The sequence below is a fragment of the Callorhinus ursinus genome, unplaced genomic scaffold (assembly GCF_003265705.2).
Source record: "Callorhinus ursinus isolate GAN/ISIS: 27379988/994484 unplaced genomic scaffold, GSC_fseal_2.0 scaffold42, whole genome shotgun sequence".
NCBI classification, from domain to species: domain Eukaryota; kingdom Metazoa; phylum Chordata; class Mammalia; order Carnivora; family Otariidae; genus Callorhinus; species Callorhinus ursinus.
In genome coordinates, this window is record NW_027397104.1 from 179130 (window position 1) to 204802 (window position 25673).

Below are 25673 nucleotides of genomic sequence, written 5' to 3' on the forward strand. Positions count from 1 at the left end.
AGGTCAAATTTTAATCAATCCCTATACTCTTAATCTTCTGTAATCAGGAAAACTGACAAGCTTAATTTTTTGCTCAAAGATACTTCTCTTTGATATTCTCCAGCTTAAGTGCGGTTATGAGGGCATAACGTTTGTCCATAATAGATTACATTTCAGTTTTACTGGAAAATATGACAGTTCTTATTTATAGGAAATTATATCAAAATAATCAGCTAAAAAATAAATCATAAGACAATACACTGGTTTACCTCAAGCACCCATATTTCCATTAAAATTTTTTTTTCACATCAGAGAATCACAAATCTTTCTGTAGATATCTTGATTGTGATTCTGGACTACTGTAACATAAGTTAATTTTACAAATAGTTGATAATGTTTGTAGTATGCCTGCTGGTTGTTAGCTAAAGGTAAACAATACGATAGCCAGTAAAATGAAGCACGATAACGCAGCGGCTAAAATCAGTGACTCTAGAGCCAAAATGGCTGGATTCAAATCCTGACTCCACTATTTACTATCTTGGGCAAGTTATACATCTCTGTGTCTCTTTTCTCACTAATAAAATGGGGATAACCATACCTCTTCAAAGGGCTGTTATGATGGTTAAAGAGTTGGTTAAGTATAAAGTCCTTAGAACAATGCCTGCTATGTAGCAAACACTCAACTATATTAATTACTGTTATGACGATGACAATTTGGCACTCTCCATTCTTCTGATGCAAAACTGATCATGGGGAAATGGCATCAATGAGGTAGCTGAAATAAAGGAAATCTATTGCAAAACAGTCAACTCTCAGATGTGACCAAACTTAAGAGAATACAAAAACTCACCATTTAAGTGAGCTGTTGATATAGATAATGACAGTGAGAAAAAAAGATCCAAAAGAAAAGGACAAATGAAAAATACAGATTTTTGTCAGGATATAGCTGCTTGTAGCTACCTTCTTTATAGAAAGAAGGAATTCAGAAACATTGATTAGCAACTACTGCACCGTGTGCAATGTACCTATTTTTGCATTTAACTGAGGTGCACTCATTCAGTAATGCTTAGTTGTTCAAAAATATGCAGCAAAGAATATGTGATCAGATAAATCTGATTTCAGATATAATAATTAAATTTTGAAATAAAAAAAACCAAAATATCTTGATCACTGGTGAAAACAAAAGTATCCCATGCCACTCTCAAAGTTTATATCTTTCTTCAGTTTACTCAAGCTTACTTCCTTTTTACCACAAGGTTTAAATAATAACAACAATCTCAGTGTCCTTACTAGTTCTTCTCTCTTGCCTTTCTTATAATAGCTAGACAGCTACCACCTATTGGCTGAGAAAGTGACTATCAGGAAAGAGAAACTTGGGAGGGATAGAGCCCTATAATTTGGGGAATAAATCTAGCCACTTTAGTAGTGAATACATAATCCATGCACACAAGTGAAGAAGTCTTATTTCCTGCTCTCTAGCATCTTAATTCTCTCTTTTGATAGCTTTTGGCACACTCAGATCTCTCCCTGTTTCTAAAAAAATCCCAAACTTCTTCTGAACAACAATTAAAACTCCAGCTGATTTCATTGTCGCTTTGGTATTCGTGCTGACATTCCGAGATAACTGGGAACTAGTTCTCATACCTTCTATACCAGACTGCTTCCCTAAGCCCACTAGCAGGTACCAGAAGTTCTAAATTAGATTCAGAAGAGATAAAGGTAAAATAATTTTAAAATGGGAGTTCAGAACTTTTATTTATAAACCAACTATACAAAGTCCATCATAAATAACAAATATGTAGCAGAACAAATCATTTAAAAACTACTGAAAGTAATCCTGATTCATCTTAACCAACTACATTAAACTCCTTTTATTTATCATTATTCCCTGATACCCAGTTCTACTTCTCTAATTCTCATGGGATTCTCCTGGGGAAATTTCCTTTTCATCTTCTCTCAAGAATCTTCTCCAAGATATGTCAGGGATACAACTAGTCACCTTTAGGACCAAAGTTGTGTTGATACTATAGTAACTTCAGTCTAAAAACTTGTCCTTTTTTTTTTTAAAAGAATAACATTAAGTATTATAAAAGTAATGCATATTCATTATAAAGACAGAAAATACAGATAAACAAAAAATAAGTCACCTATAATACTACCACCTGAAATAACTATTGCAAACATTTCAGAATATTTTATTCCAAATTTTCTTTTATATACAAACAAAAAACAATTGAAAAACAAAATTTAAAAAACAATACCATCTGCTACAGTTCCAAGAAAAACGAAGTACTTAGGTATAAATCTAAGTACGTAGAGAATGTATACACTGATTACAAAACTCTGGTAAGAGAAACTAAAGACCTAAGTAAATGGAGACACATACTATGTTCATGGATTGAAGACTCAAAATATTAGAGTCAATTCTCTCCATAGTGATCAACAGACTGAACAAAATACCAACTGAAGTCCCATCAAGATTTTTTTGTAGGTACATGAGACTTATTCTAAAACTTAGATGGAAAAAGAAAGGAACAAGAATAGCTAAAGTCATTTTATAAAATAATAACAAAGTTTAAGAAATCACACTATCTGGTTTTAATACTTACTACAAAGCCATAATATTGTAAAACAGTGTGATATTGACGAGGGGAACAGATACTTAAATCAATGCAACAGAACAGACTCCAGAAATGAATCCACAGATGTGGCCATTTAATCTTTGACAAAGAAGTAAAAGAGGTAAAAGCAACTCACTGCAAAGATAGTCTTTTCAACAAATGGTGATGAACAACTAACTCATCATCCATGTGTAAAGAAAATGAACCAACCTCATACTTTATACAAAGATGAACTCAAAATGGATCACAGGTCTGAATATAAAACATAAAACAATAAACATTTTGGGATAATACACAGGAGAAATCCTTGTTAACTGCAGTTGGATAAAGAGTTCTTAGTACATCAAAAGCACAATCCATAAAAGAAAAAACATTGATAAACTGGATTTCACCAAATTTAAAAACTACTGCTCTGCCAAAGACTATCAAGAGAATAAAAAGATAAGCTATAGATTGGGAGAAAATGTATGGCCATCACATATCTAAAAAACCCCTTATCCAAAATACAGAAAAAGCTCTCAAAACACAATCAGAAAATAAACACAATGACTAAAAACTAAGAAAGGATTTGGACACTTCACCACAAAGGATTAAAGGATAGCAAATAAGCACATGAAAGGATATTCAACGTTTTTAGCCATTAGGCAAATGCAAACTAAAACAAGACAGATACTACAGAACTATTAGAATGGCTAAAATAAAAAATACTGACAATATCAAAGGCTGATGAGGATACAGAGCAATTGGACTTCTCACTTTGCTAGTAGGAACACAAAATGGTTCAGCCACTCTGGAAAACAATATGGCCGTTTCTTTTTTTTTTTTTAATTTTATTACGTTATGTTAGTTCCCATACAATAAATCATTAGTTTTTAATATGGCAGTTTCTTAGAAAGTTAAACATACACAGGACCAGCAATCTCCAACCTGGAAATTGACCCCAAAGGAATGAAAAATATGTTCACACAAAAGACTATAAACAAATATCCATAGCACCCTTATTTGTAATAGTCAGAAACTATAAACAACCCAAATGTTCCTCAATGGATAAATGCATAAACAAACTATAATACATCCATACAATGGAATACTACAAAGGAAATAAACCATTGACACATGGAACAACTCAGATGAATCTCCAAGATACTATGTAAGTGAAAGAAGCTAGTCTCAAAACTTTACAATCGTGTGACTCTATTTATACGACACTCTTGAAAAAATAAAACTATAGTAATGGAGAACAAATTAATGGCCAGAAGTTATGGATGAGGGGAGGGTGTGACTACACAGAGATAGCAAGAAGGAGTTTTTTGGGGGTGATGAAACTGTTCTGTATCCAGACTGTGGTGGAGTTTACATGAATCCATACATATTCATATAACTGACCACCAAAAGAAAAAAAAGTCAATTTTACTATTAAAAAAAGAAGAATGGGATGCCTGGCTGGCTGTCAGTAGAGTATGTGACTCTTGATCTCGGGGTTATAAATTTGAGCCCCATGCTGGGTGTGGAGATTACTTAAAAATATAATCTTAAAAAAAAAAAAAAGAATGAACATATGCTAGATTGGTTACTGATGATACTATTCCTAAAATGTTTTAGAGGCAGTAATAGAGTATTGTACATTACATATCATGGTAAAAAATTATAAAATGAATATATATTCACTATAAAAATATAAAGAATAGTGGGGTACCTGGGTGGCACAGATGGTTGAGCATCCAACTCTTGGTTTTGGCTCAGGTCATGATCTCAGGGTCAAGAGACTAAGCCCTTGAGCCCCCTCCGCTCAGGGTAGAATCTGCTTGGAACTCCCTCTCCCTCTGCCCCTCCCCACTATGCTCTCTCACTCTCTTTCTCTAAAATAAATAAATAAAAATCTTTATATATATATATAGAATAGAAATAAAAAAACTCTTCTATGATTCTTGACATAACCATAGTAAACATTTTGGAATACTTCATTCCAAATTATTTTCCATGCAAATCTATATACATATAAAAATGTTTATTTGTATGGAAACAGGATTATATTTCATATACTGTTTTGTAATTTGTGCTTTTCACTTAATGTACTGGTAACTTTATATTCCAATATTCATTTTTATGTTTTAAATTTTTAAAAAAGATTTATTATTTATTTGGGGGGGCAGAAGGAAAGAGAGTCTCAAGCAGACTCTGCACCAAGTGTGGAGCTGGATGTGGGGTGCGATATAATGACCCTGAGATCATGACCTGAGCCAAAATCAAGAGTCCAATGCTTAACCAACTGCGTCACCCAGGTGCCTGTTTTATCATTTTTTATTTATTTTTACATCATTTTTTGAATAGCTGAAGAGTATTCCATTATATGGGATGTACTGTAAGTTACTTAAATGAGCTAAAATGTTAAATTTTTGAGTTGCTTCTAATTTTCATTATTGTAAACAATTCTGAGATGAACATTCTTGTAGATGTATCTTTGCAAACATCCATCACTGAATTCCAGAAAGGTTATCCAAATGTACTTCTGTATCCAGCACAACTTCTCTAACATTATTACTATTATGGAGACATTTTTCTTTCTTCCTATTAAGTTTTAAGAGATTTTTTTATATTATAGAAATCATACATTTTATAAAAATCTTTCCCAAGTTGTGGTCTGTCATTTAATTTTATTAATGGTCTCTTTGGATGGACATTTTTTTAAAGTTAAATCTATTCTCCCTTTTCCTTCATGGTTTCTGAAATTGGTGTCTTTGTTTTCTAATAAGACCATTTAATCCATTTATTTATTGTGATAACTGATAGGTCTGGTTCTATTTTTATCCTCATACTTGTATTTTTTATGCATTCTTCCTGTTTCCATTTTTTCCTATCACTTATATTAAGTTTCTTCTGCCTCATTTTTAATTAGTAATCTAAAATTTATATGGCTTATTTTTATTCTTGTAGTTAAAACAAACTTCATTTTATTGGAATTATCTATGATTCACCTTATAGTTTTCAAATTACATTTTTTAAAGAATTTTTTCTAAAATTAAGTTTAAAAAACAGATCAATAGGAAGTATTCATACACGTACCTTACACCTTCCTGGTTTCAGTGTTGATTGCTGCTAATTTTATTCTGAATTTTCCGATAAATTCACAAATGAACAACAGCTTGGCCATGTCATCTATTTTTCTCAGGATGTTCTACCCTCTAGGGATTTCTCTATTGCCTTCTGGCATTTAGTATTGCACAGGAGAAGTTTGATGCAAGCCTGATGTTGTGTGTATGTGTGTGTACATGTAATGTGTTTTTTTTTTTTTTCCTGTCTGGATATCTGTGTGATTTTCATTTGTTTGACATTCAGACAGTTCACTAGCATATGTCTAGATATGGGACTTTTTTCTCTCTCCTATTGGGTGCATGCTCTCTTAATCAGAATTTTTGTTCATTTTGTTTTGGACCACTTCTCCTCTATTCACAACATGAAAAATGAATTGTGATTTTCTCTATTTTCCTCCTATTTCTTATAATGAATTTATTTCATTTGGGGTCATCTTTGATTCCTTTTTTAATCTACCAGTTCTTCATATTTGCCTTCTATGAGCCCATCCTAAAAAAAAATTTTTTTTTAAAGACTTATGTCAATCCGGCTACTATTAGGAACTGAGGTGGTATCTGCCAAGGACTGTACAGGTCTCTAACAAACTTCACAGAAAAATTTAGTTTTCTCAGAGGTCTGGTTTGTGAGGAACAGAGTTTTAATTATAAAGATCTGCAAAGTACAGATGGTTTATCTCACCGAAAATTGTTATCTACTTCATTAAAAGACCATTACTGTTGTCCCAGATTCTTATAAATGTATCAAGGTAAAGGTTATGTATAAGCATCCCCGCAACAGGTGAAGTAGTGGTAGGTACTGGTGTTGATGAGGTGGGTAAGAAAGAAGGGTTTAGAAGTGAGACACTATAGTTTACTTCATTACTGATTCCTGTGTAAAAGATCACTGGCTAAGGAAAAAATAAAAATTTAGAATAACACTTCATGAGGTAATTAATTTAAAAGTTGAGTCTTGTCTTCTTATATATCTTAAACTCCCCCAATACAATGATTAGTATTCTCAGGGTGTATAATTTTCCTTTAGTATCTATGACTACAGAGAGAATTATTATTATTTTTTAAAGATTTTATTTATTCCCACAGAGCGGGAAGCCTGATGTGGGGCTCGATCCCAGGACCGTGGGACCATGACCTGAGCCGAAGGCAGACACTTAACGACTGAGCCACCCAGGTGCCCCAGAGAGAATTATTTTAACATTATATAACTAAAAGTTCAATTAGCTCATAATACTTTATTACAGAATTTTCTTGAGTTCCTGAAATTCTTAGCTTATTATTATTTTATTAAAGCAATAATCATTAGAAGGCTGTACAACATGGCAAAATCACACTTGTTATTGGACTGAAATCTTGTAGAAATCATTATCTTTCTGTTTGTAAACAAAGGAAACAATACAATAAAAAGACAAAGGCAAAGCTAATCATGTCTCCTAGCCCTCTACCAATCTATTATCAGTCATCTGAGGAAATCCAATGTTAGCAGCCTACTACCTTGGTATGCATTCTTCTACCCCATTTATTTTTGTTCATAAAGAGATACACACACACACACACACACACACACACACACACACACACAAAGCACGAAAACAGATTATAATAGAGCTCATTTTAAAAAACTTTTTTTTTTTTAAATACTCTCTACACTCAACATGGGGCTTAAACTCATGGCCCTGAGGTCAAGAGTCACATGCTCCACCAACTGAGCCAGCCAGGCACCCCTCATTTTGTTTTTACTGAAACAGAATCATTCTATAGACACCTGTAAATTTTCAAGAGGAAATGTGTGTACCTCTTAAATGGAATACCTAAGTAATTTAATTAGTATGTAATTGAAGAAAACAGTGTTGTCTTTAAGATGAGTAAACTGGCAAGGATAGATGTCCATAATTAAGTCTGAATACTTTCACAGGTTTAAAATCATTCTCTGTTGCTGTATTTTCCTTCACCATGGACAATTTGAGGGAGAATATTAGAACTCAGACAGAAAACTGTATGAGGGGCACCTGGGTGACTTGAGTTGGTTAAGCGTCTGACTTTGACTCAGGTTGTAATCCTGGGGTCCTGGTATTGAGCCCCATATCAGGTTCCATGCTCAGAGGGGAGCTCAGAGGGGTCTGCTTCTTCCTCTCCCCACCCACCCCCAGCTCATGTGTGCTCTCCCTCTCAAATAAAACCTTAAAAAAAAGAAAAAGAAAACTATGAGATTTATAAAGTCCAGGGGAGTTGACCTTAGTCTGTAATGCTTAGTAAATAAAATTTTTAGCCTTCCAGGTGTTAATGAGAATCTGATTTCCTTAATGTCACTCCCCAAACTCATAGCTTAGATAACTATGTCCTCGAATTTGCTCTTATTGGGACGTCTGGGTGGCTCAGTAGTTAAACGTCTGCCTTGGGCTCAGGTCATGATCCCAGGGTCCTGGGATCGAGCCCCACATTGGGGTCCCTGCTCAGTGGGAAGCCTGCTTCTCCCTCTCCACTCCCCTTGCTTGTGTTTCCCCTCTTTCGCTGTCTCTCTGTGTCTGTCAAATAAATAAAATCTTAAAAAAAAAAAAAGGATTTGCCCTTATTATTGGATCTAACAGTCAAATTCAAGTCCAAGTCTACATGGGTTTTTATACTTGAACTGAAAATTAAAAAGAAAAGGTGAGGGGTATAATGAGTTTGAAATTTAAAAAAATTCCCAGTGGTCTGTTGCTGTATTTCTCAAAAGACTCAGGTCTTCCCAATGTGACTGCACTGAAAAGTTCATACCTAAGTCCCATAAAATTCTCAATGAAAATCTAAAGTTTATTTATCTCTTTTATTTTTTAGGGCTGTTAATTTTGGTAAATAGACTATAAGGGGACAATCCTTCCCCTCTTTTGGTGGAAGTTAGGTGTCTGGAGAAAAGGGAACTGTCTCTATCATCTACAAACTTATTCTTACAACTTCAATAAAGAAAATGTAAACCTGCTCTCAATCTGCTAGGTCTACTGAAAGTGACTAGTGCTACAGGGAGAGTTGAGGAGACTAGGGGAAATTGTCAGGTTAGTCACAGATGACTAGAAAGAATACTATTTAGTACAATTTCAAAATAAGGACTGGTTTCTCCTTCAAATTGTAACCATGCTAAATTACATACCTTCAGTTAAAACTGTCTACCCTCTAAGGTTATTTCCATAAGCTTTTATTTACATATATATATATATATATATACATAAAACCATGACAAGTTTCAGATATTCATTTATTAGGTGGTTTGGGAACAGTTCCAATGAATTATTAATTACTAATTCTGGGATTTGCTCCCTGAACAATGAACACATATGAATTTTCACTAACATTATCATGAGTTTTGCATATACCAATCAAGAGGATAAGAGACCTCCAAGCACAGAATCTACTTAACTTCCTTGGGGGGTATTCTGGTCTCTCAGGTAAATAAGCATTTTATAAACCTATTCAACTTTTTTTTTTAAGATTTTATTTATTTATTTGAGAGAGAGAGAATGAGAGATAGAGAGCACGAGAGGGAAGAGGGTCAGAGGGAGAAGCAGACTCCCCGCTGAGCAGGGAGCCCGATGTGGGACTCGATCCCGGGACTCCAGGATCATGACCTGAGCCGAAGGCAGTCGCCCAACCAACTGAGCCACCCAGGCGCCCTCAACTTATTTTTTATTAAGCAAATCAATCAATCCTAGTCATGACCCTTGCTCTAATATTATGTTTAAATGACATGAAAATGTAGTAAAAAGCAAGAGAAATAAAGTATTCTAGCCCAAGTCGTAACTTCTTTTCTTTATTCTAAAAAGTGAAAGAAATAAAGTATTCTAACCCAAGTCATATTTTCTTTTCTTTATTCTCAAAAGTTGTAATGTTTAGGTGTCAGCAGACTACATATTTATGTGAACATACCTATCAATCTATTACAATGATACACTTGTTATCTTGACTTCAATTAAGTTCAGCAGGAAAATTAGTTTATGATTATTTGAATTGTAAAAGGTTATCAGAATGTTAGTTTTATTTTTCCTTTCCTCAAATTTATCTTTTCAAGGTACTGAAAAAGATGATACAGTATATTCCATCACAAACTTACAGATTTTTCCATATGAAAGCTGATGGTTGACAAACCAAAAACACAGGACTGCATCAATACCTATAATACTGGTTCAAAATGGAGATATTAAAGAAAATCACTAAAGAAAATACTAAAGAAGTAGAACTGGCTACTTGAGGTAGTGGGGGGGAAACAAGAAAAAGGATTTCCTTTGCCTTAGATATTTCATTTTATTTTATGCATATTACAGGTATTATAGGTTTTGGAAAACCTATTGAAACTTGAGTTTAAATATTATTGAGAGATGCCTACCTCTTAATGAGTCAAGCTGAGAATTTCCAAGCCTGTATATCAATGTGTAGGATCTGGCAACTTTCACAAGCATGACTGGATGGTAGGTAAGTGGGGTCTGTTGCCCCTAATTCACTAATTTGCTTACTAATCCTACAGGTGAGGTACTCCACTAGAAGCTGGAGATACAGCACTGAACATGTCTGAAAACAGACATGGAGCTTACATTCTAATTAGGGGAGACAGAAAAATATACAGATTGTCCGATATAACTGTTATGGAGGAAAACAAAGCAGGGAAGAAGGGCAGGGAATGTTGGAGGTGCTGTTTTTTAATTATGGTGGTCAGGGAAGGCCTCTCTAAAAAGGAGACATACATGAGTAAAGGCATGAAGGAGATGAATCATTGTGGATACCCCGATACCCAGTAGAGAGAACAGCAGGCAGAGGCAAGAAAATGTTTGGTCTTTTAAGGAACAGCAAGGAGACCAGGTGGAGTAAGCAAGCGATTACTGTAGGAGATGTGGTCGAGAAGCCAGATCACATATGGCCTTGCTGGTGAGTCTAAGGACTGTAGCTTTTACTCTGGGGGAGATGCAAAGTCGTATTTGAGGATTTGGGATAGAGGACTGATATAATCTGAGTTATGTTTAAAAAGGATTACTCTGGGGCTGGCCAAGTCAGTAGAGAGCATGCAACTCTTGACTTTGGGGTTGTAAATTCAAGCCCCACACTGGGTCTAGAGATTACCTCAAAATAAAATCCTTAGGGGTCCCTAGGAGGCTCAGTCAGTTGAGCATCTGACTCCTGGTTTTGGCTCAGGTCATGATCTAAGGGTTGTGAAATTGAGCCCCAGGTCGGGCTCCGTGCTGGGCATGGAGTCTGCTTAAGATTCTCTCTCTCTCTCCCTTTGTTCCCCCCCCAAAATAAAATAAAATAAAAATCTTTATAAATAAATAAATAAATAGGATTACTCTAGCCAGCTACTGAAAACTGAATATAAAGGGGAAAGGAAGCAGGGAACCAGTTCAGGAAGCTATTAGAATAATCCAGGCAGGGGCGCCTGGGTGGCTCAGTCAGTTGAGTGGCTGCCTTCAGCTCAGGTCATGATCTCGGGGTTCTGGGAACGAGTCCCACGTTGGGCTCCTTGCTCAGTGGGGAGTCTGCTTCTCCCTCTCCCTCAGCCTCTCCCTGCCCTGCTCATGCTCTCTCATGCTCTCTCTCTCAATAAATAAATAAAATCTTTTTTTTTAAAGATTTTATTTATTTGACAAAGAGAGACATAGACAGAGAATAGAAGCAGGGGGAGTAGGGGAGGGAGAAGCAGGTTCTCCACGGAGCAGGGAGCCTGATGCAGGGCTGGATCCCAGGACCCTGGGATCATGACCTGAGCCAAAGGCAGACGCTTAACCGACTGAGCCACCCAGGCGCTCCTAAATAAAATCTCAAAAAAAAAAGAATAATCCAGACAGTAGATGCTCGCTTATGCTTATGTTAGGGGGATAGTGATAGAAATGATGAGAAGTGGTCAGATTCTGGATTATGCTGTGAATCATTCTTTCCAGGGTTAAAGCAATGTATTAAATTATGATACAATAGAAAACTGGCTCTCCATGAGTGGAAGAGATACGGAATCAGAAAGGAGAAATAGTCCAGGAATGGCTATTTATTTCCTTCCTCAATCTGCACTGTCTTTGAATGTAAGAGCAGGAAGGCAAGCAAACAAGTGCTCAGAAAATACTGACCCTTGTGTATGTTTCAAGCCATATGATTACAGGAAAACTCACTTACCCTGGATCATGAGCTCCTATGGCATTACTTTACAGCTGATATTTCTAGAGACAGGTGACATGTTATTACAGGCATAGCTTCTTGGCTCCCTCCTATGGTCTAATTTTTTATACTTTCCAGATATCTATTACTTGCAAGTCACCAAGCTTAGTCTTCTGATATTCTCTCATTTAATTTTCACCACCCTGGTGTACCTTCCATCACATCACTTTCTTTTTTAAGACTTTTTTTGTCAGAGAGAGAAAGAGAGAGCGCACAAGCAAGGGGAGCTGCATGTAGAGGCAGAATGAGAAGCAGGCTCCCCACTAAGCAAGGAGCCTGATGTGGGACTTGATTCCAGGACTCTCGGATCTATGACCTGAGCCGAAGGCAGAGACTCAACCAACTGAGCCACCTAGTCATCCCCATCACCTCACTTTTACAGTGTTCTTTCCCATGTCTGCCTTTCTTATACTCTGAGCTACTCAAAGGCAGGGACCATCTCTCACTCATCTTTATTTCTTTAGTACTTGGAATATTGCCTGGCATATAGTAGGCAATCAGCAAATTTTTGATAAACAAATATAAAAAGTGTATTTGGGCGATTCAACAGTGGCGATGTTTTTGAATAAAAGTAGAACTAATCACTATTATACAAAACAAAATATCCGAATTAAGGAAGTCTTTAATTTCAAAACTTGGTTCAATTATTGAGCTCAATAATTGTGTTTCAGCCAGTCTTATTTCTGGCCAGTAGTATCTCAATAAGACTAGGGAAAGGGTAAGAGGCAAAAGGCATATGAATACCATTCTGTGTTCCTTGGAGTTGATAAAAATAAATGCCCTTTTCTTAAATAATTACCTGGACAAAAACAATATTCAATAACTGTTCACTCTTTATATGAAGAGCATGAAGTGATAACTATAAGATCTTAAATCTTAAAAAAAAAATCACATTAGGGCATCTGGGTGGCTTAGTTCGTTGGGTGGCTGGCTCTTGATTTTGGCTCAAGTCATGATTTTGGGGTTGCGGGTTCAAGCCGGACACAAGGCTCGATATCACGATCTGAGTTGAAACCATGAGTGGGACGTTTAACTAACTGTGCCACCCAGGCGCCCCTCAGTTTTCTTCTTTGTAAAATTGGAACATTAAACAGTATCTATCATATGGTAGTTGTGAGGATTACATAAATGACACAATCACAAATATCTACAGAACACCCATTATGTGCTGAGGATACAGCAGTGAACAAAGCACTCCCCCTTCCTAGTTAGTAATGCATTTAGCACAGTGCTTGAAACACTGTAAGTAATTAACTATAGCTATTATTATCTTGGAAATGTCAGATATACCTTACAGAATAGGATTATGTGTACAAGATGTGCTCACACAGTTTAAAATTTTCTGTATATTTAAGGGGTACCTGGGTGGTTCAGTTGGTTGACTCCTGATTTTGGCTCCAGTCATGATCTCAGGGGTTGTGAGTGAGATCGAGCCTGCGTTCAGCTCTATGCTCAGTGGGAAGTCTGCTTCTCTCCTCCCTCCCACGTGTACTCTCTCTCTCTCTGAAATATTTTTAAAAAATAAAAAATAAAATTTTCTATTTAAAAAATTGTTGACAAGAGGAGAGAATCTATGGCAGACTCAGAATTGGAATTCTTTCCAAACTGCAGATTCTTTTCCTTTGGAAGGTATCGATGATACAGGTTTTCTATCCTTTACATTGTAAAACTCTGGAATTTGAAACAAATTACTTTTATGCAGTAGTTAACGTATGACGCTTTTTCCCAAGCAGAGTTCAGGAAAAGTCTTTCATTACAGCAAGAATATGAATATGACTCGTCAGTTTTCATTACAGATTCTCTTTGCACAATAACTGGTACTCTGGCATGACAGAGATCAGTGCTGTGGCTACAGGGATGTATAAAGTAAATGGAAGTTTCTTAATCTCTTTAACTGACAAGAAGGTAGGGCATTTATAATTACCCAGGTCTTCGGTAATCCTTTGTGAACGAGTAACAAGTCCAGCAGGTGGGAAGATGAAAATGACAAAGAAGGGAGAACAGTACTGTCAGAGGTATGGCCCTTAAATAAGCCGAAAGTATCTACATAAAGAGGGAGGAGTAATGACTTAGAAGCAGCCACAGTGAGTGAGAAAGAGTTTAATCCTACTCAACCTAATTCAGATATGTGAGTCAAGAAAGAATGAGCAGCGGGCGCCTGGGTGGCTCAGATGGTTAAGCGTCTGCCTTCGGCTCAGGTCATGATCCCAGAGTCCTGGGATCGAGTCCCGCATCGGGCTCCCTGCTCCTTGGGAGCCTGCTTCTCCCTCTGCCTCTCTCTCGCTCTCTCTCTCTCTGTGTCTCTCATGAATAAATAAATAAAATCTTTAAAAAAAAAAAAAAAGAAAGAATGAGCAGCAAGCATTTGAGAGGGTTGCAGGGGAAACACTGTTTTCTCTGGAGGGCCAGGTTTCAAGACAAATTTAAAGCATGTATGGGACTGGATGAATAGTTCCAGCAACCTAAGGCCAGAATGACTCTGCTTCCAAGTGAATCCTCATGAAGCGCTTCTGGGATGGTGGAAGGACTACAAGTTTCTTCAGATGGAGTCAGTGAACTCCAGGTTTGTTTTGGCTCCAGGGGAATCTTATACAAGGTGGGCAGTCTAGAAAAAGATCAGTGTCCAGAACCTTCACCATGTAATTACAAAAAACCCCAACAGTTAGATCTTGGCAGATTTAGGGAAAAGGGTGCTGCCTTCTCTGAAGTCAGCCATAGCCTAACCCTATCTTAAAAACGTAACATTCACTGGGGTTATTAACCCTCAAGGCCATTTTAGATAAAGAGTTTAACATACATTCGAGGCCAAAATTAAGCAGTTAAGCAGAATGGACTACAGATTTAATTCATAGCTGATTATATAACCTTTTACAAATCATTCTTAACTGTTCTGTACTACATTTTCTTATTAAAAAAAAAAACTGCTCATGATAATGTCTGAGATCCTTCTGTTATCACAGGCAAATAAGACCATATTTGTAAGAGCTTTTCAGAAGAAAGGAGTAAAGAAATATGCTATTAAATGTAACTGCCAAACTAGAAAATCTGCTGAAAAAAAATTATAATTGACAACGTAATGCAGAGAACAGTAGTATAAAATTAAGCCAAGTTAGGATTTTTACTTTTAAGACAGTAAATATTAAAAAGTAAGTTTAAGCTACTTTAAAAAAAAAGATTTTATTTATTTATTTGGGAGAGAGTAAGAGAGAGATGGAGCGAGCGTGGGGGGGGGGGCAGAGGCAGAGAATCTCAAGCAGACTCTGTGCTGAGCCCAGAGCCCAACGTGAGGCTTGATTTCACATTTGACCTGAGCCAAAATGAAGAGTTGGATGCTTAACCGACTGAGCCACCCAGACGCCCCAAAAAACTACATTTTTTTTTTAAAGATTTTATTTTTTTGAGTAATCTATACACCTAATATGGGGCTTGAACACACAACCCCAAGATCAAGAGTCACATGTTCTAACAACTGAGCCAGCCAGGTGCCCCAGTTTAAGCTACTTTGGAAAGAAATAACAACTTCTATCTCCACACCTAGTCTTGAGAATCACATTCAATGTCACTAGTGGCCTAAGAAATACAAATAAAGGGGCGCCTGGGTGGCTCAGTCATTAGGCGTCTGCCTTTGGCTCAGGTCATGATCCCAGGGACCTGGGATTGAAACCCGCATCGGGTTCCCTGCTATGCAGGAGGCCTGCTTCTCCCTCTCCCACTCCCCCTGCTTGTGTTCCCTCTCTCGCTGTGTCTCTCTGTGTCAAATAAATAAATAAAATCTTAAAAAAAAAAAAGAAATACAAATAAAAACAGTAAGATATCATTTTCTCCTTATCTGATTGGCCAAAATTTTAAAAGATTGATTATAGTGTTTAGAGCACTCTTTTTTGGGGGGGGGGGGGAAGATTTTATTTATGTATTTGAGAGAGTGTGCTCCAGAGGGAGCACGAGCAGAGGGAGAGAGAGAGAAGCAGACTCCCTGCTGAGCAGGGAGCCCTACAGGGCTTAATCCTAGGACCCTGAGACTATGACCTGAGCCAAAGGCAGATGCATAACCAACTAAGCCACTCAGGTGCCCCCGTTGAAAGCACTCTTAAACACATTTGGCAGGTGGATATATTGGTACTATTTATTTATTTAAAGTTTTATTTTTAAGTAATCTCTACACCCAACGTGGGGCTTTAACTTACAACCCCCGAGATCAAAAGTTGCCATGCTCTACTGATTGAGCCAGTCAGGTGCCCCCACTGGTACCACCTTTTAGAAGAGCAACTGGACAATATTTATCCAGATATAAATGTATATATCCTTTTATTACACAATCCCACTTAGAATCTGACTTACTGAAATGATCTTACACACATACACACACACACACAAAGATATTTATTGTAGCACTGTTTGCTTTAAAAAATGGGCTGTAACTATAAATATAGATGTATCGGTAAAGAAATTGCTGGGTAAACTGGTAAATCTATACAGTGGAGTAAAAGTTAGCCTTTGACAGGTAGATATGAGCTAATGCAGAGATATGCATTCATAAGGAATTAAGGAGAAAAAAGTCAAATTGTAGAACAACGTATAGACAATGACCTTATCTTTTATTTGTTTAAAAAGACACTTTAAAAATTATAATCAGTAGTTGATATATTTACATGAGAGACATATATACCAAACATTCATATTCTAGTAATGTTTTAATCTGAAATTCATCTCAGTAGAAAGCCATATCACTCTTTTAGGCAAAAGGTTATAGGTATACTCCAATATAAATAAAATTAGAAAAATGTGCTTTGTATCATGTCTTTGTGAAGTATAAATTAAAAAGAAAAGATTCTTACTTTAAAAAAAAAAACAACTTCTACAGCCCTTCTGGTCTTTGAAATTTTGACTAAAACTCCATATGATGCAAAATGATGTCCAAAATAATGCGCTAAAATTTAATGTGCTATAGGTAACTGAATGTCTTCTAAATTATTTTTTTTTAAATCTAAAAAGTGAACTAAGATAAGCAGATCTAAAGTATTGGTGGTTTTGTCCTTCTTGCTTAAGGCTATTATATCAGCAAGAGTCATCAATAAGCAGCATCAAGCCAGGCTTCATATAGACCTTTGTATACAACTGCTAAGTAGGTATATATTTTCATCTAACTATGAATGAATAGGTACATAAATTTTACATGTTATTAATTACATACCTCTTTTATTTCAAACCTTTACTTGGCAAGCATATTAAGCAAAGGAGGCAAGCATAGGTTTACAATATTTCTTGATGCTGCCTCCTGATGAACCATTCAGTAGGATCCCTATTAGAACATTGCTTTAGATGATCAGTAGCCAAAGGGACATGGCTATCATCATATATGGTATAGAATAAACATTCTTTTAGGTAGGCTGACTGATAGTTACAAATTGGCACACTGCCCCCAAAGTCCGACAAATCAGTTATACGCAGGATACTCACATCAGCATAGTGGCCTATCATATCACATCGGTCACATCGTTTTCTCCAGGAAGGCCTTTCAAGACATCTGTGAGTGGAAGACATAGGCAAAGAACAGCCTAAGCAAAAGCGGGCCGGGCAGGCATATTGGAGGTGTCCTCTCTCAGAACAGAGACAGCAGGGGCGGACTTTCTAGGTGGCAAACAGAAAACCTCTTTAGCAAAATAGTTTGGTCTCAAATAGAAGATTTTCTTTTTCTGTATAATTCCATAAAATTTATTTCCATTTTGAGACCCCAATGAAGGTCAAATCTTGAGTGTAACTGTAATATCAAATAAAATGTCTGAAATCAGAGCTTTAACACAAGCTATCTGTATCCTGCGGTTGCTAAAAAGGCTCATTGTGCATGTACTATTAACTGGCATCTACTTCTTATGCCTCATCTTGTAGGAACATTGACAAAGTGGATTGTGCCTGGGGAAAGTTGAGGATCTGAAAGCTAAGTCTTAGGAGGAACAGATACTGAAAGAGGCTGCTTTGCCTGGAGGACCAAAGACAAAGAGGAAACCTAAGAGCTGTCTCAAACATCTGAAAGACAATCATTTGGAAGAAGGAGTAGGTAAATGGAAGGAATGTTTCTTGAGGGCTTACTATGTGTCAGGGAACATCTAAGAACTTGAGTTCTGTGTTGTTCCAAAGGTTGATGTATCTGTTTAACGTAATTTACACAATAAACATAGATAAATGCTTAAAATGATAACTTTCTAACAATGAAAATTACCCCACAATGAAAAAGCTGTCTCGGGGCACCTGGGTGGCTCAGTCATTAAGTGTCTGCCTTCGGCTCAGGTCATGATCCCCGGGTCCTGGGACTGAGCCCCGCATCAGGCTACCTGCTCAGTGGGAAGCCTGTTTCTCCTTCTCCTTCTCCCACTCCCCATGCTTATGTTTCCTCTCTCACTGTGTCTCTCTGTCAAATAAATAAATAAAATCTTAAAAAAAAAAAAGAGAGAAAGCTGTCTCATAAAGTAGGTTTGGAAGTGAGAGGGGTCTCAGGAATCATTCGATTTAATTTCCTCATTTTATAGACAAGAAAACAGAGGCATAGAGGGTGAAATGATTTGCCTAAGGTTATGCAACTACCAATGGACAGCTAAATTGATTCTAGGTTTTTCTGACTCTAAACTTCATTGTTCCTTCTCTGCTACTATTCTAGGCTGTGACCCACATGAAAATGTAATGTGAAATCTACACACATATTATGCAAGATTTGAATTCTAAGGTTATAGGGGTTCACTCTTAAGATTTTGATTTTTAACAAAGAGGAAAGAAACATTATGTATTTCACATACTTGTGGAAAGGGGCAGTTTTTCGATAAATGGCCACATTTGTCACAATTTCTACAGGTAACATTTTTGTTGGCTGAATAGTATCGGTGGGTCCATCTTCCAGATGATCTATTATTAACTATCTGGGCCTAAGGGGGAAAAAAATCAATAATTAAAAAAAATATTTCACTCTGTTCAAAAGAATTAACAGCTATAGTCTATTTAATCTACAGAACCCAGCAACAGGGAACTTCTGTGTTCTTAAAAGAAGTTAGAAAAACTTAAAAGGGGTTGCCATGAAGACAACTCTACTTCTTGTCTGTCCCCCCACCCCATTCTTTTACACCTCTCCATATGGTTCCATTTCTTTTGTATCTTCCTCTACTTACAGTTGAGGTCCAGTAGGGGTACTGATAGGCATCATTTAGACATTCTGGTGACATTCAGAGCCAAAGATATTGCTGATTTCTATATATGAATGTATATCATATTTTTCTGAATGAGAAACTTGCTTAAATTTTTACCTAAGGGATTTTTTAAAATGTTTTTTTTTGTCCTTAAAGTTATAAAACCCATGTAATGACCAAACCCATTCTCTCTTTTGAACAGCCCAGGGTTACTGCCTATAAACTGGATTATAATTTCTAAGAGACAATGAGATAATTTCCTTCCAACAGAGTACTTTTAAGATCTATTCTGCCTACAGTAACCCAATTCTAGTTCTCCCATATTCTAGACAAAATCTAGTGTCTTGCAAAAGAGTATTAGCAAAACATATCATATGGAATACCTAAAGGGGAATATGTAAATGCCAACCATGCTTTTACCCTGTTGGGTAGAATTTCATCTTTGAAAAAGCTTTTCATCTTTTACTTGTTATTCTGCTGGATTAACCAGGTAGGCCCAATGTAGACACAATCTAATTATCTCTTAAAACTTTTTTACTAAGTTGTAAAATTATTCTCTTTTCTAACCATCTGTCACAATTAAGGCTAATAATTGACAAAGACAAACACCTGCCACATCCTAAATATAGACTAACCATTTCCTTACACTGAAGAAGCAGTTATTTCCGGTGTTGATCTTTAGTGGTACCAGGCAATATGGGCTGAGAGGACTCACCATGGCAGAGAAGAAACAGAAGGGAAAGGGGACTAAATCATTATGGCAATTAACAGACTGACAAAAATCAAGGCTGAACCACACTTCTGACAAATTCAATCACCATATACTGAAATCAAACTTTTTCTTACAACATATTTGGGCCACTGCTGTCTCTAAAAAGTTTATTAAGTTATCATACTGAAGTGAAAGGAAACTTCAAATCAAAGGAATTTATTAATCTACTATTCATAACTTCAAAAAACAATTTTTTTACCTCCGCGTCTTTGTCACTGATGAACCAACTTACATCATCTTCTCCTACAAAACAAATAAAATGTTACTGAAATCTTGACACCTTAAAGCACTTATAGACTGACATTATTCAATTTGTCAGTACTGAAACTGGACCCCAAAGGTGTGGTGAGATATGTGAATAACCTCTTATCTTGGCTCTGTATTACTTGTGTGGCTCTGAACAAATACTTAATCTCTCTTAATCTCAATTTTCTTACCTGTAAAATTCATGGGAATAATATTTGTCCCTTCTACATAAAAAATACTCTGAGACTCAAATGAGATACGTGAAAATGCTTTGAAAATCATCAAGCCATAAACAAATTAAAAAAAAAATCAGTGAAGAAACAAAAAACCCAGTAGCAGATGCAGAAAAAAATTTTATCTAAACTTCCTTTATCTGATTAAAGCAGAGGTTTATGAAAGTCAGCTGCAGGACACCCCACCCCCACCCCCCACCCAGGGTCTCCAGTCAGGGAAGTGACTGACTTTGGCTTCTAGAACATTCTGAAAACACCAAGTTGTATAAACCAGCATCATCAAAAACGTTCCATCCTTTGAAACCCTAAATTCTTTTTTTTTTTAAAGATTTTATTTATTTATTTGAGAGAGAGCACATGAGAGGGGGGAGGGTCAGAGGGAGAAGCAGACTCCCTGTCGAGCAGGGAGCCCGATGCGGGACTCAATCCAGTGACTCCAGGATCATGACCTGAACCGAAGGCAGTCGCTTAACCAACTGAGCCACCCAGGCGCCCTGAAGCCCTAAATTCTTATGTTAAGTTGGTAAACAAACCTTTACCTCTGGCAACTGAGCTGAGTTGCTTATTACTGCGCGCTCCCACACTTTGTCTTTCCTCCTGTTAATCTCTGTATCACTCACTAGTTAGTTCACAGGCCTCCACCACCCAGACCCAAGGCAGAGGAAAGGTTTTGCCTTCTAATATCAGTATTAACTATGTCTACTAGCTTCCCATTGTAGTTGACTTTCATTGTAACATTTTTAAAAACTGGACTTTGAATACAATCTCACAATTGGGGGCTAGAAATTTAACACTGTATTTTATAACAAACACAGTGAAATAAAACAACAAATAAGGAGATCAAATACCCAGAAACCAATGACTGATCTAAAAATACAAATGTAAAAACCTAGGGGGCTTGGGAGCCCTACATTCCTCTTTATCAGCTGTTTTCTTCTCTTTGCCCTTTGCAAATGGCTGTTATTCCTCTGGTCCACTCATGACTAAGGAGGAAGGGACATATGACTAATGCAGAAGCTATGGTATCCACAAAGGATTGAAGATTTCTTCAAAGGATTTCTCTCCTTGAAGCAAAGTTAAGATTTCTTCCTTCCTCCTATTTATTCCTCTTCTTTATCTTGAAAACGCAAATCGAGCTTGACTCTTTTCTTTGAAAGGAATTTTATGGAGACATGAAGTAATCTACATTTCCCCAGGCCTACCAGGAGTAAGTGTCTAGAGATATATTTAAAATAAAATAGTTTTACTAAGAAAACCAAAAGGCTGCTTTACAAAAAGACCAATCCATAGGAGAACAGAGATGCTGTGCAGATGATTATGTCCTTTGTAAAGTTTGGAGCCTGCATCCATACACGGAGCATGGAGAATACATTAAATAGCTGTGCATCATCACCATCCACAACGGGATTCTTTTATTCAAAAGATCCATCTAAGGAGCATGCTCTGCTGTAAGTTTCAAAGCTGCCTTTTGTACCTCAATGTCCTTCATCTTTAAAATTCAAAATGACCACTAAAAATCACTTTAATTAAAAAAACTGCATTAATATTGTCCTTAAAAAAAATAAAACCTAAAAACCAGTGAAATGCAAAATAGCAATTACCACCCCCAATTTCAAATAAATTTACAGTTGAACAGAGAACAGTGAGAAAAGGGAAGGTCTGAGAGAAAGATCCGACTCCATTTAGATTGTTTCAACATTCCTGTGGGATTCAACAATATTCCAGGTTGTATATTAACTCCTCAACAAGCTACAGTATATTCTTACTGCAGAAAATTTATCAACAGGTACACAAAACAGGTTTCGATTACAGATGAAATCAGACTTCTCAATGGTAAATTGAACAAAGACTCACCAGAAACACATGAGCCAACTCCTGGTGCTACCCAATGATTCCAGTTTTGGTTCGATCCCGGTAATAACAGTTGACTCCTGCCCTTTCTCTTTTATCTATCCTGTCTTCTTCTTAACTCCAAATCCCAAACTAATGGAAGCTTTGTCTAAGGGCAACTCATTAGAACTTCTACATGCAGCCAATACTCCACTTTCTTAAATTCCTGGTATGGGACTTAGCCAGTCTTAACCCTCTCTCTTATTTGCTGTGTGGCCCTGGGCAGGTTACTGACCTTCACTGGACCTGTATAATAATGGGTTGGATTAAATGGCATCCATGGTACCATCTAGCACTAAGTTTCTTTGATTCTTTTGCATTTTCATTCATTAAAATCAAATCCATTGTCCTGCATGCCTCTGCAACTAGCACAGGGTGTCTTCCCTTAAAGACAACTTCCCACAGGGCCCAGAAGTACTCATCTTCCATGTGTTCACCACCCATTGCCATAGAATATAATACGGGATTGCCCTAAAATGTAACATTAGAATTGCCTTAAAGATGCCTAATATTAACTCTTAGCTGCCTTAGAGCCTTGTCTAGCTAATATCTGGGGCTGTAATTTTTTTCAAACATCATAATTGTAATCAAAGCAATAGCTGGTAACTCCTTCTTTGCATCAAATGAACTCAGTGCAACAAACATACTGAAAGGTTACAATGAGCAAGGTGCTATGCGGTAAAAAAAGACGAAAAAGCTTATAATTTAGTAAAGAAGACAAATGAAAGAAGAAGAAAGGAATAAGAGAAGACCAAACAAAATTCTACAGTAAATTTAGAGGAAGAATAGACAATGTCTGAATTTAGGGGAAAAGGGGGAAAAAAGTCCCAGAAGACTGTGCTATAAAGAAAACTTTATTAAAGTATAATTTACATATTATAAAATATACCCATGTAAAAAATACAGTATGATGTATTTTGACAAATGTACACACCTGCGTAACCACCACAACAATCAAATATAGCACATTTCCACCATCCCAAAATGTTACCTTGTGCATATTTGCAGTTGATCCTCCACCTCAGGGCAACCACTGATTTGCTTTCTGTCACCATAGATTTGCTTTGCCTGTTCTAGGACTGTATATAAATAACATCATATATTATGTACCATTTTGTGTTTGGCTTCTTTCACTCTGATTATTTCTTTTTAATTGACGTAAGTTTTTCATCTGCCTTGGGAAAATACCTAGGAGTAGAATTACTGGATATGGTTAAGTGTATCTTTACCTTTATATGAAACTGGCAAATTTTTCCAAAGTGGTTCTGTCATTTCACATTCCCATCAGCAATGTATGAGAATTCCATAGTTTCATAATCTCACCAAACTTGAAACTGTCTTTTCAATTTTAGTCTTTGAATGCGTATGCAGTAATGCATTAAGATTTTAATGGGCGTTACTCTGATAACTAATGATGCTAAGCATTTTTTCATGTATTTATTTGCCATTCATATATCTTCTTTCAAAAACTATTTGAATTTTTAGCATTGATTGATTGATTGATTGTAGGCTACACGCCCAGTGTGGAGCCCAATACCGGGCCCGAACTCACGACCCTGAGATCAAGACCTAAGCTGAGATCAAGAGTCAGACACTTAACTGACTGAGCCACTAAGGCACCTGTTAGCTTGTTTTTAAATTGAGTGGTTTTTTTATTTTTATTTTTTGAGGGGAGTGAAGGAGGTTGTCTTTCTTTGATCGAATTAGAGGAGTCCTTTATATATTCTAGATAGCAGTCTTTTATCAGACATGCGTTTGCAAATATTTTCTCCCAGTGTGGCTTGCTTTTTTCATTTTTTTAACAGTTTTCAGAAAAGCAAAACTAATAAATCTGACAACTTTTCCCTTTACAGTTTTCTATGTCCAGAGAAATCTCTCTATGCAAGGTTACAAAAGCGCTTTTTATGATTTCTTCTAAAATTCTATAGTTTTAGCTTTTTATACTTAGTTATTACCCATTTCTCCCCATACGAATATCCTGTTGTTTCAGCATTTGTTGAAAAAATACCCTTTCTTCATTGAGTTACCTTACCAACTTTGTTGAAAATCAACTGACCATATACATGCGGGTCAATTTCTAGAAGTTCTAGTATGTTACATTGAGCTACAGGTCTAACATTATACCATATTGCAACTTTACTTTAAAAACCTAAAATCATGGGCGCCTGGGTGGCTCAGATGGTTAAGCGTCTGCCTTCGGCTCAGGTCATGATCCCAGGGTCCTGGGATCGAGTCCCGCATCGGGCTCCCTGCTCCTTGGGAGCCTGCTTCTCCCTCTGCTTCTCTCTCCCTCTGTCTCTCTCATGAATAAATGAATAAAATCTTTAAAAAATACAAAACAAAAAAAACCCCAAAAAACCCCCCTAAAATCATGTAGAATAAGTTTTCCAACTTTTGTGTTCTTTTTCAAGATTGCTCTGGCTATCCTTTGATATCTGCATAAATTTAAACTTGCATTTTTTTCTCTTTTAAAGTAAGCTCTACAGCCAATGTGAGGCTTAACTCATGACCGACCCCAAGATTAAGAGTCACACGAGTACTAACTGAGCCAGCCAGGGGCCCTTGATTTCTGTATAAATTTTAGAATATAATTTCTACAAAAAAAGCTTGATGGGATTTTGATTGGTATTGTGCTACATCTATAGATCAGCCTGGAAAGTTAAACAATATCAAGTCTTCTAAAACATGAATATGGTGTATCTCTTCACTGGTCTTCTTTTTCTCAGCAATGTTTTATGGGTTTCTGTGGACAGGTCTTGCATATATTTTACTAAATTTATCCCTCAGTAGTTTCATATTTCTTCCTGTTACTGAAAAAAAAATTTTAAATAACATTTAAATTAATTTTAAATAACATTTAAATTAATTTTAAATTTTTTTAATTTCATTTTTCAATTTCTGATTACAAGTTTATAGAAATATAGTTGGTTTTTGTTTATTCACCTTGCATCCTGAAAATCTGCTAAATTTACTTAGTGCTAGAAGCTTTTTGTAGATTCCTCCCAGTTTTCTATATACACTATCATTTCACCTGTGAATAGTTTTATCACCCCCTTTCTAATCTGTATGCCTTTTATTGCTTTTTCTTACCTCAATGCATTATAAAGGACTTTCAGGTGTAATAGTATTTTAAGTGGTAACAGAAGATAATCTTTGTTTTGTTCCAAAAGGGTGAAAAATTCAGTCTTTCTGAATTAAGCAAACTGCTGTAGATTTTTCATAACAGGTTGAGGAAATTCAAAAGAATTTCCTACTTTTCCTACTCTCCTGAGTTTTTAATATGATTGTATTTTAAATTTTATCATATGCCTTTTCTGCATCAACTGAGATGGCCCCATGGTTTTTCCTCTGTTAATATGGTGAATGACAGGGATTCATTTTCAAATAAACTGGCCTTGTACTCTGGGATTAACACCATTTGGTTAGGATGTATTGTGCTTTACAAATATACTGTATAATTCGTTAGTATTTTATTAAGAATATTTACATCTGTGTTCATGAAGGAT

The 25673-nt window shown here is 36.4% G+C and overlaps 1 protein-coding gene across 2 annotated transcripts in view; it reads right to left on the bottom strand.

Moving 5' to 3' along the window:
• Positions 1-25673, bottom strand: part of ZCCHC7 (zinc finger CCHC-type containing 7) — a 243163-nt gene that overhangs the window by 34043 nt on the left and 183447 nt on the right. For both annotated transcript variants that reach the window (XM_025852839.2, XM_025852840.2), the window contains exons 3-5: positions 19998-20041; positions 18643-18768; positions 17312-17482 (exon numbers count right to left, since the gene is read on the bottom strand). In XM_025852839.2, the coding sequence (XP_025708624.1) occupies positions 17312-17482; positions 18643-18768; positions 19998-20041 (341 nt within the window). The remainder of the gene's footprint in view (positions 1-17311; positions 17483-18642; positions 18769-19997; positions 20042-25673) is intronic.